This window comes from Carcharodon carcharias, assembly GCF_017639515.1.
Source record: "Carcharodon carcharias isolate sCarCar2 chromosome 38 unlocalized genomic scaffold, sCarCar2.pri SUPER_38_unloc_2, whole genome shotgun sequence".
In the NCBI taxonomy this organism is placed as follows: domain Eukaryota; kingdom Metazoa; phylum Chordata; class Chondrichthyes; order Lamniformes; family Lamnidae; genus Carcharodon; species Carcharodon carcharias.
In genome coordinates, this window is record NW_024470786.1 from 124,097 (window position 1) to 142,174 (window position 18,078).

General features: G+C 45.4%; 1 protein-coding gene across 2 annotated transcripts in view; it reads left to right on the top strand.

Annotated features, from left to right (window-relative positions):
* Nucleotides 1-7,290, top strand: part of LOC121274791 (atlastin-1-like) — a 39,707-nt gene extending 32,417 nt beyond the window's left edge. Inside the window, exons 11-13 of one of the 2 annotated variants that reach the window (XM_041182142.1) lie at nucleotides 4,790-4,864; nucleotides 5,826-6,089; nucleotides 6,517-7,290. In XM_041182142.1, the coding sequence (XP_041038076.1) occupies nucleotides 4,790-4,864; nucleotides 5,826-6,089; nucleotides 6,517-7,077 (900 nt within the window). In that variant the 3' untranslated portion in view covers nucleotides 7,078-7,290. The remainder of the gene's footprint in view (nucleotides 1-4,789; nucleotides 4,865-5,825; nucleotides 6,090-6,516) is intronic. The other variant, XM_041182143.1, reaches the window with a different exon arrangement.
* Nucleotides 7,291-18,078: the final 10,788 nt, after the last annotated feature.

The window sequence follows — 18,078 nt, forward strand, 5'->3', positions numbered from 1 at the left end:
CAGTCAGTGTACAGATAGTTCCCTGAGAGAGAGAGAGGGACTGAGAGACAACAGTCAGTGTACAGATATCTCCCTGAGAGATAGGGGACTGAGGGACACCAATCTGTGTACAGATAACTCCCTGAGAGAGAGGGACTGACAGACTCCGGTCAGTGTACAGATATCTTCCTAAGAGAGACAGGGATGGAGAGAAACACCTGTCAGTGTACAGATATCTCCCTGAGAGAGAGGAGACTGAGGAATACCAGATAGTGTACAGACATCTGCCTGAGAGAGATTGGAGCTGCGAGACACCAGTCAGTGTACAGATTTCTTCCTGAGAGAGATGGGACTGAGAGATACCATTCAGTGTACTGATATCTCCCTGCGAGAGAGGGACTGAGAGACAACAGTCAGCGTGCAGATGTCTCCCTGAACGGGGGCTGAGGGACACCAGTCAGTGTGCAGAAAACTCTCTGAGGGAGAGTGTACTGTGAAACACCAGTCAGTGTACAGATATCTCCCTGAGAGAGAGGGCCTGACAGACACCAGTGTGTGTGCAGATATCTCACTGAGAGAGAAGGTTCTGGGGACCCCGGTCAGTTTACAGACATCTCCCTGCGAAGGAGGGGACTGAGGGACATCTGTTAGTGCAAAGATATTTCCTTGAGAGAGAGAGGGACTGAGAGACAACAGTCAGTGTACATCTATGTCCCTGAGAGTGAGAGGGGACTGAGAGATTTCAATTAGTCTACAGACATCTGCCTGAGAGAGTGGGACTGTGAGACACCAGTTAGTTGGCGGATATCTCCCTGAGAGGGAGCTGAGAGACATCAGTCAGTGTACAGAAATGTCCCTGAGACAGAGAAGGTAATGAGAGACTCCGATCAGTGTGCAGATATCTCCCTGAGAGAGAGGGAACTGAGGGACACCAGTCCCTGTACAGATATCTCCCTGAGGGAGAAGTGACTGAGGGACACCAGACAATGTACAGATAGTTCCCTGAGAGAGAGAGGGTCTGAGAGACACCAGTCAGTGTACAGATATCTCCCTGAGAGAGAGAGAGGGACTGAGAGACACCAGTGTGTGTGTGTGCAGATATCTCCCCTGAGAGTGGGCGAAGGGACACCAGTCAGTGTACAGATATTTGCCTGAGAGAGAGGACTGGAGGAGCTCGGTCAGTATGCAGATCTCTTCCTGATAGAGAGAGGTACTGAGAGATACTGGACAGTGTACAGATAATTCCCTGAGGGAGCGAGGGGCTGAGAGATGCCAGTCAGTGTACAGATATCTCCCTGAGAGAGAGAGGGGACTGAGAGACACCATTGAGTGTACAGATATTTGCCTGCGAGAGAGGGGACTGGAGGAGCTGGGACAGTATGCAGATCTCTTCTTTGTGAGAGGGGGGACTGAGGAACACCAGTCAGTACACAGATATCTACCTGAGAGAGAGGACTGAGAGACACCAGTCTGCGTACAAATATCACCCTGAGAGAGAGGAACTGAGACACAGCAGACAGTTTATTGATATCTCCCTGAAAGAGAGGGGACTGAGGGACAACAGTCTGTGTGCAGATATCTCCCCAAGAGGGGGCTAAGAGACATCAGTCAGTGTACAGTAATATCCCTGAGACAGAGAGCGGAGTGACAGACTCCAATCAGTGTGCAGATATCTCCCTGCAAGAGAGGAACTGAGAGACACCAGACAGTGTACAGATATCTCCCTGAGAGAGAGAGACTGAGAGACACCAGTCAGTGTACAGATATCTCCCTGTGAGAGAGGGACTGAGGGACACCAGTCAGTGTACAGATATCTCCCTTGGAGAGAGGGACTGTGAGGCACCTGTCAGTGTACAGTTATCTCCCTGTGAGAGAGGGACTGAGGGACACCAGTCAGTGTACAAAAAGCTCCCTTGGAGAGAGGGACTGTGAGGCATCTGTCAGTGTACAATTATCTCCCTGAGAGAGAGGGACTGAGAGACACCATTCAGTGTACAGATATGTCCCTGAGAGACCGGGGACTGAGGGGCACCAGATAGTGTACAGACATCTGCCTGAGAGAGAGTGGGCCTGTGAGACACCAGTCAGTGTACAGTTTTCTTCCTGAAAGAGACGGGACTGAGAGATACCAGTCAGTGTACTGATATCTCCCTGCGAGAGAGGGACTGAGAGACACCAGTCAGTGTGCAGATATCTCCCTGAGAGAGAGAGACTGAGAGACACCAGTCAGTGTACAGATATCTCCCTGTGAGAGAGGGACTGAGGGACACCAGTCAGGTTACAGATATCTCCCTTGGAGTGGGGGACTGTGAGGCACCTGTCAGTGTACAGTTATCTCCCTGAGAGAGAGGGACTGAGAGACACCAGTCAGTGTACAGATATGTCCCTGAGAGAGCGGAGACTGAGGGGCACCAGATAGTGTACAGACATCTGCCTGAGAGAGAGTGGGCCTGTGAGACACCAGTCAGTGTACAGTTTTCTTCCTGAAAGAGACGGGACTGAGAGGTACCAGTCAGTGTACTGATATCTCCCTGCGAGAGAGGGACTGAGAGATACCAGTCAGTGTGCAGATATCTCCCTGAGGGAGAGTGGACTGAGAGACAGCAGTCAGTGTACAGGTATCTCGCTGAGAGAGAGGGCCTGAGAGAGACCAGTGTGTATGCAGATATCTCCCTGAGAGGGATGGGGACTGAGGGACACCAGTCAGTGAACAGATATATCCCTGAGAGAGAGGCGACTGAGAGACACCTGTCAGTGTTCTGCTATTTCCCTGAGAATGAGAGAGACTGACAGACAGCAGTCAGTGTACAGATATGTCCATGAGAGAGAGAGGGGAGTGGGAGACACTAGACAGTGTACAGATATCTCCCTGAGAGAGAGGGTACTGAGAGACACCAGTCACTGCACAGATATCTCCCTGAGAGAGAGGGGACTGTGAGACACCAGTCAGTGTACAGATATTTTCCTGAGAGCAAGAGGGAGTAAGGTACACCAGACAGTGTACAGATATCTTCCTGAGTGAGAGACGGACTGAGAAACACCAGTCAGTGTATAGATAACTCCCTGAGAGAGAGGGAACTGAGGGACACCAGTCAGTGTACTGATATCTCCCTGCGGGAGAGGGACTGAGAGACACCAGTCAGTGTGCAGATATCTCCCGGAGAGAGAGGGGACTGAGTGACACTAGTCAGTGTACAGATATCTCCCTGAGTGAGCGAGGGACTGAGAGACACCAATCAGTGTACAGATATTTCCCTGAGTGAGAGGGGGACTGAGGGATAATAGTGTTCTGATATTTCCCTGAGAATGAGAGAGACTGACAGACAGTGTACAGATATGTCCATGAGAGAGAGTGGTGAGTGGGAGACTCCAGTCAGTGTATAGATATCTTCCTGAGAGAGAGGGGTCTGAGAGACACTGGTCACTGCACAGATTTCTTTGTGAGAAAAAGGGAATGAGAGACACCAGACTGCGGACAGATATCTCACTGAGAGAAGGGGACTGTGAGACACCTGGCAGTGTACAGATATCTCCCTGAGAGAGAGGGGACAGTGGGACACCAACCAGTGTGCAGATATCTCCGAGCGGGGACTGAGAGACACCAGTCAGTGTACAGATATTTCCCTCAGCGAGACAGAGGGGTGTAAGAGACTGCAGTCAGTGTAGAGATATCTTCCTGAGAGAGAGGGACTGAGAGATTCTAGTAAGTGTACAGATATCTCCCTGAGAGAGAGAGGAGACTGAGAGACACCAGTCAGTGTACAGATATCTCCCTGAGAGAGGGGGAGTGACAGACAGCAATCAGAGTACAGATATCTCCCTGAGAGAGAGAGGGGACTGAGAGTCACCAGTCAGTGTACAGATATCTCCCTGAGATTGGGCTGAGAGACACCAGTCAGTGTACAGATATCTCCCTGAGATTGGGCTGAGAGACACCAGTCAGTGTACAGATATCTCCCTGAGAGAGAGAGAGGGACTGAGAGACACCTGTCAGTGTACAGATATATCACTGAGAGAGAGGGGAGTGAGAAACTCCAGTCAATGTTTTGATATCTTCCTGAGAGAGATGGGACTGAGAGACACCAGCCAGTGTCCTGATTTGTCGCTGGGTGAGAGAGGGACTGAGAGACACCAGTCAGTGTACTAATATCTTCCTGAGATTCGGATGAGAAACACCGGTCAGTGTACAGTTATCTCCCTGGGCGAGAGGCGGCTGAGGGGCCAGTCAGTGTACAGATATTTCCCTGATAGAGAGAGGGATTGACAGTCAGTGTACAGATAATTCCATGAGAGAGAGAGGGGAGTGGGAGACTCCAGTCAGTGCACAGATATCTCCCTGAGTGACAGAGGGCGTGAGAGACACCAGTAAGTGTGGGTATATCTCCCTGAGAGTGCTCTGAGCGACAAAAATCAGTGTACAGACATGTCTCTGAGGGAGAGAGGACTGAGAGACTCCAGTCAGTGTGCAGATATCTTCCTGAGAGAGAGGGTCTGAGAGACACCAGTCAGTGTACAGATATCTCCCTGAATGAAAGAGTGAGTGAGAGACACCAGTCACTGTGCAGATATCTCCGAGTGAGAGAGGGAGTGAGAGACACCAGTCAGTGTGTGGACATCTCCCTGTGGGGGGTCTGAGCGACAAAAGTCAGTGTCCAGATATCTCCCTGAGTGAGAGGGGACTGAGGGACATCAGTCGATGTACAGATTTGTCCCTGAGAGAGCGGGGACTAAGTGAGGCCAGTCATTGTACAGATATCTCTCTGAGCGAGAGATTGCGATAAGTCAGTTACGGTATATCTAATCTCCTCAGATGTCGAATGCCTTCTGGAATGTAAAACTAAGGAACAAGAAGCTGAACGAGTTTCAAAGTTATTTCATACAGCAGGTACTTCAGTTTGCATATTCCCTCAGTTTATGGATGGAACAGTGGAGAGGACCAAACTTTACTTTGTATCTTACCCAGCGCTGTACCTGTTCTGTGAGTGCTTGATGGGGACAGTGTAGAGGAAGCTTTATTCTGTCTCTAAGCCCATGCTGTACCGGTCCTGGGAGTATTTCATGGGGACAGTGCAGAGGGAGCTTTACCCTGTATCTGACCCTGTGCTGTAACTGTCCAGGGAGTGTTTGATGGGGACAGTGTAGAGGGAGCTTTACTCTGTATCTAACCCCGTGCTGTACCTGTCCTGGGAGTGTTTGACGGGGATGGTGTTGAACGAGTTTTAATCTGTATCTAACACAGTGCTGTACCTGTCCTGGGATTGTTTGATGGGGACAGTGTAGGGGGAGCTTTACTCTGTATCTAACCCCGTGCTGTACCTGTCCTGGGACTGTTTGATTGGCACAGTGTAGAGAGAGCTTTACTCTGTATCTAACCCCGTGCTGTACCTGTCCTGGGAATGTTTGATGGGGACAGTGTAGAGGGAGCTTTATTTTGAATCTAACCCCATGCTGTACCTGTCCTGGGAGTGTTGGGGACAGTGTAGAGGGAGCTTTACTCTGTATCTAACCCCATGCTGTACCTGTCCTGGGAGCATTTGATGGGGACAGTGTTGATGGAGTTTTACTCTGTATTTTACCCCGTGCTGTAACTGCCCTTGGAGTGTTTCAATAAGAGTGTAGAGGGAGCTTTACTCTGTATCTAACCCCGTGCTGTACCTGTCCTGGGAGTGTTTGATGGGGACAGTGTAGAGGGAGCTTTACTCTGTATCTAACCCCGTGCTGTACCTGTCCTCGGAGTGTTTGATGGGGACAGTGTCGAGGGACCTTTACTCTGTATCTAACCCTGTGCCATACCTGTCCCGAGAGGTGTTAATCTTGATCCAGCATTTTTTGTCTTTGTTGCTCAGAATGCAGATGTAGGCCGTTATGTGACAACTCCAGGTTCTATGCAAGCCTGCCTGTTGATGAAGGCCAATGAGCTGAAAGAGGATTGTCAGAGGCTTCTCAGAGGGACTGCGGTGGAGAAGAGGACAGAAGCTACTGAGCTCAACCATCTACTGGCGCAAGAGATTGAAATCTCATGCAACGCTTACAATGTGACATTCCAGGGCCAAATGGCTAGGCGAATGGATGCAATACTTAATGGTTTACTAAATTGCTACTCAGAAGAGGTAGAATAAAGTGACTTCCTGAACGGAACACTGCAGACGGAGTTTTACTCTGTTTGTAACCCTGTGCTGTACCTGTCCTGGGAGTGTTTGATGAGGACGTTGTAGAGGGAGTTTTACTCTGTATGTAACCCCGTGCTGTACCTGCCCTGGGAGTGTTTGATGGGGACAGTGTAGAGGGAGCTTTACTCTGTATCTAACCCCATGCTGTACCTGTCCTGGGAGTGTTTGATGGGGACAGTGTAGAGGGAGCTTTACTCTGTATCTAACCCCATGCTGTACCTGTCCTGGGAGTGAGTGATGGGTACATTTTAGAGGGAGCTTTACTATGTATCTAACCCTGTGCTGTACCTGTCCTGGGAGTGATCGATGGTTACATTTTAGAGGGAGCTTTACTCTGTATCTAACCCTGTGCTCTCTATGCATTCAGGTGCCCAATATAGATGCAGCCTGCAAGTGTGTTAGTACTACTCCAAGTGTAATGAGGAATCTCCTGGGGCAGAAGGCCATGGATCTGAGTGTGGATTTTCAGATATGTCTGCTAGGTTCTCCTGCGGAGATCGAGATCGAAGTGACGAATCTGAATACACAGCTGCTGAGAAAACTCCAGGACCTCTGCGCGATTTACAACAAGAAATACAAGCAAGACCTGCAGTGCATCTGTGCCATGTTGTTGGCTGTTGTATTTGGAACCATTGGGATGTTCTTGGGGGCGTTGGAAGCTGGTCCTGTGTTGGCAAGGTGCACATTGCTGATCTTTTTACCTCAGGCAGCCACCCTGTGTACTGCACTTGGCTGTTTCTTGGGGCTTTCCCTTGGGTTAATCTTTGGCGTAGTGGTGGGCATCGGGCTGGGTACGTGCGTGATTCGTTGCATGGTAGCCAGTGAGCCAGCGGAAGATGCCCCCCATAATGGAAGAACCAGCAACCGCATTATTACGGAGAGAGATCCACTGCTTGGTACGAGGGGTCACAGCGAATGTCCCTGCTGATGACCTGAGGCCATATCTAGAGCATGAAAATTGAGAAATATAGAATGATCCAGGTGAACATGCTGAGATTTTGCTGTCCCTTCTGCTGTCCTTTAATGATTTTAATGTAAGATATTCCCCCACTGCAGCGAGGCGCTGACGACGCCAAGTCAAGTTGGGGACTTCCTCTCACACTAAGTTTCTCTGTCAACTTTAAATTATGTTCCCATCAGCTTTCCAAATAAACAGACCAGTCTATAATTTAGGTTAGTGTTCACGTTCTGTCATTCTTTTCCTGCTGACAAGTGTCCGCAGTCATGCACTGCGTCTCACTCTATCCCCTCCCTGGCTCCTCGATCTGAGGCTCCATAACTCATAAAACGAGGTCTGATAGTCACCGCTTGTCAGTAATGAAGGACATGAAAGAGTTAGCCCCGAACTGAAGGAAGTGAAACAGTTAAACCCAAAGTGAAAAACGTGAAACAATTAAACTTCGAATTGAAGGACGTGAATCAGTTAATCCGTGAACTGAAGGAGGTGAAACAGTTAAACATGAACTGAAGGAGGTAAAACAGTTAAACCTCGAACTGCAGGAAGTGAACCAATTAAACACTGAACTGAAGGTGGTGAAACACTTAACCCTCAAACTGATGGAGGGGAATCACTTAAACCCCGAACTGAAGGAGCTGAAACAGTTAAACACAAGCTGAAGGAGTTGAAACAGTTAACCAGCAAACTGAAGGTGAAACAGTTAAACCCCGATCTGAAGGTGGTCAAACAGTTAAACCCCGAACTGATGGTGGTCAAACAGTTAAACCCCGAACTGAAAGATGCGAATCACTTAAACTCCGAGCTGAAGGAGGCGAAACTGTTAACCCCGAGCTGAATGAGGTGAAACAGCAAAACCCCGAAAAGAAGGAAGTGAAACAGTTAAACAACAAACTGAAGTAGGTGAAGCAGTTAAAACCTGAACTGAAGGAGGTGAATAAGTTAAAACATGAAGTGAAATAGGTGAATCAGTTAAAACCCGAACAGAAGGACGTGAAACAGTTAACCCCCGAACTGAAGGAATTGAAGCAGTTAAAACCCAAACTGAAGGAGGTGAAATAGTTAATACCCGAACTGAAGGAGATTAAACCCCGAACTGAAGGAGGTGAAACCGTTAAACTCCGAACTGAAGGAGGTGAAACAGTTAAACACGATCTGAACAATGTGAAACAGTTAACCCCCAAATTGAAGGAGGTGAAACAGTTAAACCCTGAGATGAAGCTAGTGAAACAGTTAAACCCTGAACTGAAGGTGGTGAAAAAGTTAAACCCCGAACTGAAAGATGTGAATCAGCTAAACCCCGAACTGAAGGAGGCAAAACTGTTCACGCCAAGCTGAATAAGGTGAAACAGTAAAACCCCGAAATGAAGAAGATGAATCACTTAATCACTGAACTGAAGTAGGTGAAACTGTTAAACCCCGAACTGTATAGGTGAAACTGTTAAACCCCGAACTGAAGGAGGTGAAACGGTTAAACCTGATCTGACGGAGTTGAAACTGTTGAAATTGTTTAACCCAAATTGAAGCAGGTGAAACAGATAAACCCTGTACTGAAGATGGTGAAACCCTTAAACTCCGAACTGAAGGAAGTGAAACAGTGAAACCCCAAAGGGAAGGAAGTGAAACAGTGAAACCCTGAACTGAAGGAGGTGGAATAGTTAAACCCTGAACTGAAGGAGGTGAAACAGTTAAACCTGATCTGACGGAGTTGAAACTGTTGAAAATGTTTAACCAGAACTGAAGCAGGTGAAACAGATAAACCCCGAGCTGAAGATGGTGAAACCCTTAACCCCCGAACTGAAGGAGGTGAAACAGTGAAACCCCGAACTTAAGGAGGTGAAACAGTGAAACCCCAAACTGAAGGAGGTGAAACAGTGAAACCCCGAACTGAAGGAGGTGAAACAGTGAAACCCCGAACTGAAGGAGGTGAAACAGTGAAACCCCGAACTGAAGGAGGTGAAACAGTGAAACCCCGAACTGAAGGAGGTGAAACAGTGAAACCCCGAACTGAAGGAGGTGAAACAGTGAAACCCCGAACTGAAGGAGGTTGAACAGTTAAACCCCGAACTGAAAGATGTGAATCACTTAAACTCCGAGCTGAAGGAGGCGAAACTGTTAACCCCGAGCTGAATGAGGTGAAACAGCAAAACCCCGAAAAGAAGGAAGTGAAACAGTTAAACAACAAACTGAAGTAGGTGAAGCAGTTAAATCCTGAACTGAAGGAGGTGAATAAGTTAAACCATGAAGTGAAGTGGGTGAATCAGTTAAACCTCGAACTGAAAGACGTGAAACAGTTAACCCCCGTATTGAAGGAATTGAAGCAGTTAAAACCTGAACTGAAGGAGGTGAATCATTTAAACACCGAACTTAAAGAAGTGAGACAGTTAAACCCCGAACTGAAGGAGGTGAAACAGTTAAACCCTGAGCTGAAGGAGGTGAAACAGTTAATCCCCAAACTGAAGGAGGTGAAACACTTAATCCCCGAACCGAAAGAGGCAAACTGTTAAACCCCGAACTGAATGAGGTGAAAGAGTTAAACTCTGAACTGAAGTAGGTGAAACAGTTAAACACAGAATTAAAGGACGTGAATCAGTTAAACACTGAACTGGAAGCCGTGAAACTGTTAAAACCTGAAATGAAGGAGGTGAAACAGTTAATCCCCGAACTGAAGGAGGTGAAACAGTTCAATCCCGAACTGAGGGAGGTGAAACAGTTAAACCCTGAACTAAAATATTTGAAACAGTTAACACCGAACTGATGGAAGTCAAACAGTTAAACCCCGAACTGAAGGACGTGAAATAGTTAAAGCCCGAACTGAAGGAGGTGAAACAGTTAACCCTGAACTGAAGGAGGAGAATCAATTAAGCCCAAGCTGAGGCAGTTGAATTAAATTACCCCCGAACTGACGGAGGTGAAACAGTTAAACCCTGAACTGAAGGAGGCAAAACTGAAACTGTTGAAATTGTTTAACCCGAATTGAAGCAAGTGAAACAGATAAACCCCAAGATGAAGATGGTGAAACACTTAACCCCTGAACTGAAGGAGATGAAACAGTGAAACCCCTAACTGAAGGAGGTGAAACAGTGAAACCCCAAACTGAAGGAGCTGAAACAGTGAAACCCCGAACTGAAGGAGCTGAAACAGTTAAACCCTGAACTGATGGAGGTGATTCAGTTAAACATGAACTGATGGAGGTGATTCAGTTAAACCCAGAACTGAAGGAGGTGAAACAATTAAACCCCGAACTGAAGGAGGTGAAAGTTAATCCCCGAATTGAAGGTGTTGAAACTGTTAATCCCCGAACTGAAGGAAGTGAAACAGTTAATCCCCGAACTGAAGGAGGTGAATCACTTAATCACCGAACTGAAGGAGGTGAAAGTGTTAAAACCTTAACTGAAGGATGTGAAACAGTTAACCAGCAAACTGAAGGTGAAACAGTTAAATCCCGAACTGAAGGTGATCAAACAGTTAAACCACGAACTGAAAGATGCGAATCACCTAAACTCCGAGCTGAAGCAGGCAAAACTGTTAACCCCGAGGTGAAACAGCAAAACCCCGAAAGGAAGGAAGTGAAACAGTTAAACAACAAACTGAAGGAGGTGAAGCAGTTAAAACCTGAACAGAAGGAGGTGAATAAGTTAATCCCCGAACTGAAGGAAGTGAAACAGTTAATCCCCAAACAGAAGGAGGTGAAACACTTAATTCCCGAACTGAAAGAGGCAAACTGTTAAACCCCAAACTGAATGAGGTGGAACAGTTAAACCCTGAACTGAAGTAGGTGAAACAGTTAAACACAGAATTAAAGGACGTGATTCAGTTAAACACTGAACTGAAGGCAGTGAAACTGTTAAAACCTGAAATGAAGGAGGTGCAACAGTTAAACACTGAACTGAAGGAGGTGAAACAGTTAACCTTCGAACTGAAGGAGGTGAAACAGTTCAATCCCGAACTGAAGGAGGTGAAGCAGTTAACCCTCGAACTGAGGGAGGTGAAACAGTTAAACCCCGAACTGAAGGAGGCAAAACTGTTAAACCCCAAACTGAAGGAGGTGAATCACTTAATCACTGAACTGAAGGAGGTGAAAATGTTAAAAACTTAACTGAATGATGTGAAACAGCTAAACCCACAACTAAAGGACGTGAACCCGTTAAACTCCGAACTGTAGTATGTTAAACAGTTAAACCCCGAACTGAAGGAGGTGAAACGGTTAAACCTGATCTGACAGAGTTGAAACTGTTGAAATTGTTCAACCCGAATTGAAGCAGGTGAAACAGATAAACCCCGAGCTGAAGATGGTGAAACCCTTAACCCCCGAACTGAAGGAGGTGAAACAGTGAAGCCCCAAACTGAAGGAGGTGAAACAGTTAAACCCTGAACTAAAGAATTTGAAACAGTTAACACCGAATTGAAGGATTTGAAACAGTTAACCCTGAATTGAAGGACATGAATCACTTAAACCCCGACCTGAAGCAGGTGAAACAGTTAAACCCTGATCTGAACCCGAACTGACGGAAGTCAAACAGTTAAACCCCGAACTGAAGGACGTGAAATAGTTAAAGCCCAAACTGAAGGAAGATAAACAGTTAAACCCCAAACTGAAGGAGGCAAAACTGTTAAACCCCGAACTGAAGGAGGTGAAACAGTTAACCCTGAATTGAAGGAGGAGAATCAATTAAGCCCGAGCTGAGGCAGTTGAATTAGATTACCACTGAACTGACGGAGGTGAAACAGTTAAACCCCAAACTGAAGGAGGCAAAACTGTTAAAACCTGAACTGAAGGAGGTGAATCACTTAATCACAGCTAAACCCTGAACTAAAGCAGGTGAACCCGTTAAAGCCCGAACTGTAGTAGGTGAAGCAGTTAAAACCCGAACTGAAGGAAGTGAAACAGTTAACCCCCAAACTAAAAGACGTGAAACAGTTAAACCCCAAACCTAAGGTGGTGAATCAGTTAAACCCCGAACTGAATGAGCTGAAACAGTTAAACCCGAACTGACGGTGGTGAACCAGTTAAACACTGAACTGAAGGTGGTGAAACACTTAAGCCTCAAACTGATGGAGGGGAATCACTTAAACCCCGAACTGAAGGAGCTGAAACAGTTAAACACAAGCTGAAGGAGTTGAAACAGTTAACCAGCAAACTGAAGGTGAAACAGTTAAACCCCGAGCTGAAGCAGGTGAATCAGTTAAACACCGAACTGAAAGAGCTGAAACAGTAAACCCCGAACTGATGTACGTGAAACATTTAAACCCCGAAATGAAGGAGCTGAAATAGTTAAATCCCGAACTGAATGACGTGGAACAGTTAAACCCCGAACTGAAGGAGGTGAAACAATTCAGCCCGAACTGAGGCAGTTGAATTAGATTACCCCCGAACTGACAGATATGAAACAGTTAAACCCTGAACTGAATGACGTGAAATAGTTAAAGCCTGAACTGAAGGAAGTTAAACAGTTCTACCCTGAACTGTAGGAGGCAAAACTGTTAAACCCCGAAATGAAGGAAGTGAATTACTTAATCACCGAACAGAAGGAGCTGAAACAGTAAACCCCGAAATGAAGGAAGTGAAACAGTTAAACCCTGAACTGAATGACGTGAAACAGTTAAACACTGAAATCAAGGACGTGCAAACTTTCAACCCAGTACTGAAGGAGGTGAAACAGTTAATCCCTGATCTGAAGGACGTGAAATATTTAAGCCTCTTACTGAAGGTGGTGCAACAGTTAACACCGACCTGAAGGAGGTGAAACAGTGAAAGCCCAAACTGAAGGAGCTGAAACAGTTAACCCCCGAACTGAAGGAGGGGAATCAATTAAACCCCGAACTGAAGGAGCTGAAACAGTTAAACATGAGCAGAAAGAGGTGAAACAGTTAAACCTGAACCAAAGCAGGTGAATCAGTTAAATCCCAACCTGATGGTGCTGAAACAGTAACCCCGAACTGATGGACATGAAACATTTAAACCCCGAAATGAAGGAGGTGAAACAATTAAACCCTGAATTTAATGACGTGAAACAGTTAAACACTGAAATCAAGGACATGTAAATGTTCAACCCAGAACTGAAGGAGGTGAAAAAGTTATTCCCCGAACTAAAGGATTTGAAACATTTAAACCACGAAATGAAGGAGGTGAAACAGTTAAACCCTGAACTGAAGGGCGTGAACCCATTAAACCCTGAACTGGAGTAGGTGAAACAGTTACACATGAACTGAAGAAGGTGAAACAGTTGACCCCCAAACTGATGGATGTGAAACAGCCAAATCTCGAACTGAAGGAGGTGAATCAGTTAAATCCTGAACTGACGGAGGTGAATCACTTAAACACGGATCTTAAAGAGGTGAAACAGTTAAACCTTGAACTGGAGGAGGTGAGTCAGTTAAACACTGAGCTGAAGGTGGTCAAACAGTTTAACCCTGAAATGAAGGGCGTGAACCCGTTAAACCCAAAACTGAAGGAAGGGAATCAGTTAAGCACTGAAATCAAGGACGTGCAAATGTTCAACCCAGAACTGAAGGATGTGAAAAAGTTAAACACTGAACTGAAGGATGTGATTCAATTAAACAGAGAATTGAAGAACGTGAAACAGGTAAACCCCAAACTGAAGTAGGTGAATCAGTTAAGCCCCGAACTGAATGAGGTGAAACAGTGCAACATGAACTGAAGAAGGTGAAACATTTAACCCTCAAACTGAAGGAGGTGAAACAGTTAAATCCCGAGCTGAAGGTGGTCAAACAGTTAAACCCTGAACTGAAAGATGCGAATCACTTAAACTCTGAGCTGAAGGAGGCGAAACTGTTAACACCGAACTGAAGAAGGTGAAACAGTTAAACAATCAACTGACGGAGGTAAATCACTTAAACACCAAACTGAAAGAGATGAAATATTTAAACCCTGAACTGAAGGAGGTGTGTCAGTTAAACACTGAACTGAAGCACGTGAAACTGTTAAAACCTGAACTGAAGAAGGCAAAACAGTTAAACCCTGAACTGAAGGATGCGAAACAGTTAAATCAAGAACTGAAGAAGGTACAACAGTTAAAGCCCGAACTGAAGGAGGTGAATCAGTTAAACACCAAACTGAAGGACGTGATACAGTTAAACCTTGAACTGAAGGAGGTGAAACGGTTAAAGCTCGAACTGAAGGAGGAGAGACAGTTAATCCCTGAAATGAAGGACGTGAAACAGTTAAATCTCTTACTGAAGGTGGTGCAACAGTTAACCCTCGACCTGAAGGAGCTGAAACCCGATGTGAAGGAGTTGAAACGTTTAAATCTGATCTGAAGGTGGAGAAACTGTTAAACCCTGAACTGAAGGAGGTGAAACGGTTAAACCTGATTTGACGGAGTTGAAACTGTTGAAATTGTTTAACCCGAATTGAAGCAGGTGAAACAGATAAACCCCGAGCTGAAGATGGTGAAACCCTTAAACCCCGAACTGAAGGAGGTGAAACAGTGAAACCCCGAACTGAAGGAGGTGAAACAGTGAAACCCCAAACTGAAGGAGGTAAAACAGTGAAACCCCAAATTGAAGGAGGTGAAACAGTGAAACCCTGAACTGAATGACAGTTAAACACTGAAATCAAGGACGTGCAAATGTTCAACCCAGTACTGAAGGAGGTGAAACAGTTAATCCCTGATCTGAAGAATTTGAAACAGTTAACACCGAATTGAAGTAGGTGAAACAGTTAATCCCCGAACTGAAGGAGGTGAAACAGTTAAACTCCGAACTGAAGCAGGTGAAACAGTTAAATCCTGAACTGAAGGAGTTAAATCAGCTAAACCCTGAACTGTTGGTGGTGATTCAGTTAAACATGAACTGATGGAGGTGAAATAGTTAAACCCCGATCTGAAGGTGTTGAAACATTTAAACTCCGAACTGAAGGAGGTGAAACAGTTAATCCCGGAACTGAAGGAGGTGAAACAATTAATCCCTGAACTGATGGAGGTGAAAGAGTTAACCCTGTACTGAAGGAGGTAAAACAGTTAATACCTGAACTGAAGGACGTGAAAGAGTTAAACCCCGAACTGAAGGAGGTGAAACATTTAAACCCTGAACTGAAACAGGTGAAACAGTTAAACCCCAACAGAAGCAGGTGAAACAGTTAAACCCCAAACTGAAGGAGGCGACAATGTTAACCCCGAGCTAAATGAGGTGAAACAGTAAAACCCCAAAAATGAAGGAAGTGAAACATGTAAACAACAAACTGAAGGAGGTGAATCAGGAGGTGAAGTGAAGGAGGGGAATTAGTTAAACCCCAACTGAATGAGGTGAAACTGTTAAACCCGAACTGAAGGAGGTGAAACAGCTAAACCCCGAACTGAAGGGAGTGAAAATTTCAAATTCCGAACTGAAAGAAGTCAATCAGTGAAATCCCGAGCTCAAGGAGGTGAAAAAGTAAAATCCCAGACTGAAGGTGGTGAGACAGTTAATCCCCAAACTGAAGGAGGTGACATAGTTAGTCCCGAACTTAAGGACGCGGAACAGTTAAACTCCGACCTGAAACAGGGAATACTGTTAAACCCTGAACTGAAGGAGGAGAAACAGTTAAACGACGAACTGAAGGAGGAGAAACAGTTAAACACAGAATTGAAGGACGTGAATCAGCTAAACACCGAACTGAAGGATGTGAAACTGTTAAAACTTGAACTGAAATAGGTGGAACAGTTAAACCCCAGAACTGAAGGAGGTGAAACAGTTAACTCCCAAACTGAACAAAGTGAAACAGTTAAACCCCGAACTGAAGCAGGTGAAACAGTTAAACCTCGAACTGAAGAAGGTAAATCAAGTTAAACCCCGAACAGGTGGAGGTGAATCAGTTAAATATGAACTGATGGAGGCGAAACAGTTAAACTCCGAACTGAAGGAGGTGAAACAGTTAAATCCCGAGCTGAAGGTGGTCAAACAGTTAAACCCTGAACTGAAAGATGCGAATCACTTAAACTCTGAACTGAAGGAGGCGAAACTGTTAACACCGAACTGAAGAAGGTGAAACAGTTAAACAATCAACTGACGGAGGTAAATCACTTAAACACCAAACTGAAAGAGATGAAATATTTAAACCCTGAACTGAAGGAGGTGTGTCAGTTAAACACTGAACTGAAGCACGTGAAACTGTTAAAACCTGAACTGAAGAAGGCAAAACAGTTAAACCCTGAACTGAAGGATGCGAAACAGTTAAATCAAGAACTGAAGAAGGTACAACAGTTAAAGCCCGAACTGAAGGAGGTGAATCAGTTAAACACCAAACTGAAGGACGTGATACAGTTAAACCTTGAACTGAAGGAGGTGAAACGGTTAAAGCTCGAACTGAAGGAGGAGAGACAGTTAATCCCTGAAATGAAGGACGTGAAACAGTTAAATCTCTTACTGAAGGTGGTGCAACAGTTAACCCTCGACCTGAAGGAGCTGAAACCCGATGTGAAGGAGTTGAAACGTTTAAATCTGATCTGAAGGTGGAGAAACTGTTAAACCCTGAACTGAAGGAGGTGAAACGGTTAAACCTGATTTGACGGAGTTGAAACTGTTGAAATTGTTTAACCCGAATTGAAGCAGGTGAAACAGATAAACCCCGAGCTGAAGATGGTGAAACCCTTAAACCCCGAACTGAAGGAGGTGAAACAGTGAAACCCCGAACTGAAGGAGGTGAAACAGTGAAACCCCAAACTGAAGGAGGTAAAACAGTGAAACCCCAAATTGAAGGAGGTGAAACAGTGAAACCCTGAACTGAATGACAGTTAAACACTGAAATCAAGGACGTGCAAATGTTCAACCCAGTACTGAAGGAGGTGAAACAGTTAATCCCTGATCTGAAGAATTTGAAACAGTTAACACCGAATTGAAGTAGGTGAAACAGTTAATCCCCGAACTGAAGGAGGTGAAACAGTTAAACTCCGAACTGAAGCAGGTGAAACAGTTAAATCCTGAACTGAAGGAGTTAAATCAGCTAAACCCTGAACTGTTGGTGGTGATTCAGTTAAACATGAACTGATGGAGGTGAAATAGTTAAACCCCGATCTGAAGGTGTTGAAACATTTAAACTCCGAACTGAAGGAGGTGAAACAGTTAATCCCGGAACTGAAGGAGGTGAAACAATTAATCCCTGAACTGATGGAGGTGAAAGAGTTAACCCTGTACTGAAGGAGGTAAAACAGTTAATACCTGAACTGAAGGACGTGAAAGAGTTAAACCCCGAACTGAAGGAGGTGAAACATTTAAACCCTGAACTGAAACAGGTGAAACAGTTAAACCCCAACAGAAGCAGGTGAAACAGTTAAACCCCAAACTGAAGGAGGCGACAATGTTAACCCCGAGCTAAATGAGGTGAAACAGTAAAACCCCAAAAATGAAGGAAGTGAAACATGTAAACAACAAACTGAAGGAGGTGAATCAGGAGGTGAAGTGAAGGAGGGGAATTAGTTAAACCCCAACTGAATGAGGTGAAACTGTTAAACCCGAACTGAAGGAGGTGAAACAGCTAAACCCCGAACTGAAGGGAGTGAAAATTTCAAATTCCGAACTGAAAGAAGTCAATCAGTGAAATCCCGAGCTCAAGGAGGTGAAAAAGTAAAATCCCAGACTGAAGGTGGTGAGACAGTTAATCCCCAAACTGAAGGAGGTGACATAGTTAGTCCCGAACTTAAGGACGCGGAACAGTTAAACTCCGACCTGAAACAGGGAATACTGTTAAACACTGAACTGAAGGAGGAGAAACAGTTAAACGACGAACTGAAGGAGGAGAAACAGTTAAACACAGAATTGAAGGACGTGAATCAGCTAAACACCGAACTGAAGGATGTGAAACTGTTAAAACTTGAACTGAAATAGGTGGAACAGTTAAACCCCAGAACTGAAGGAGGTGAAACAGTTAACTCCCAAACTGAACAAAGTGAAACAGTTAAACCCCGAACTGAAGCAGGTGAAACAGTTAAACCTCGAACTGAAGAAGGTAAATCAAGTTAAACCCCGAACAGGTGG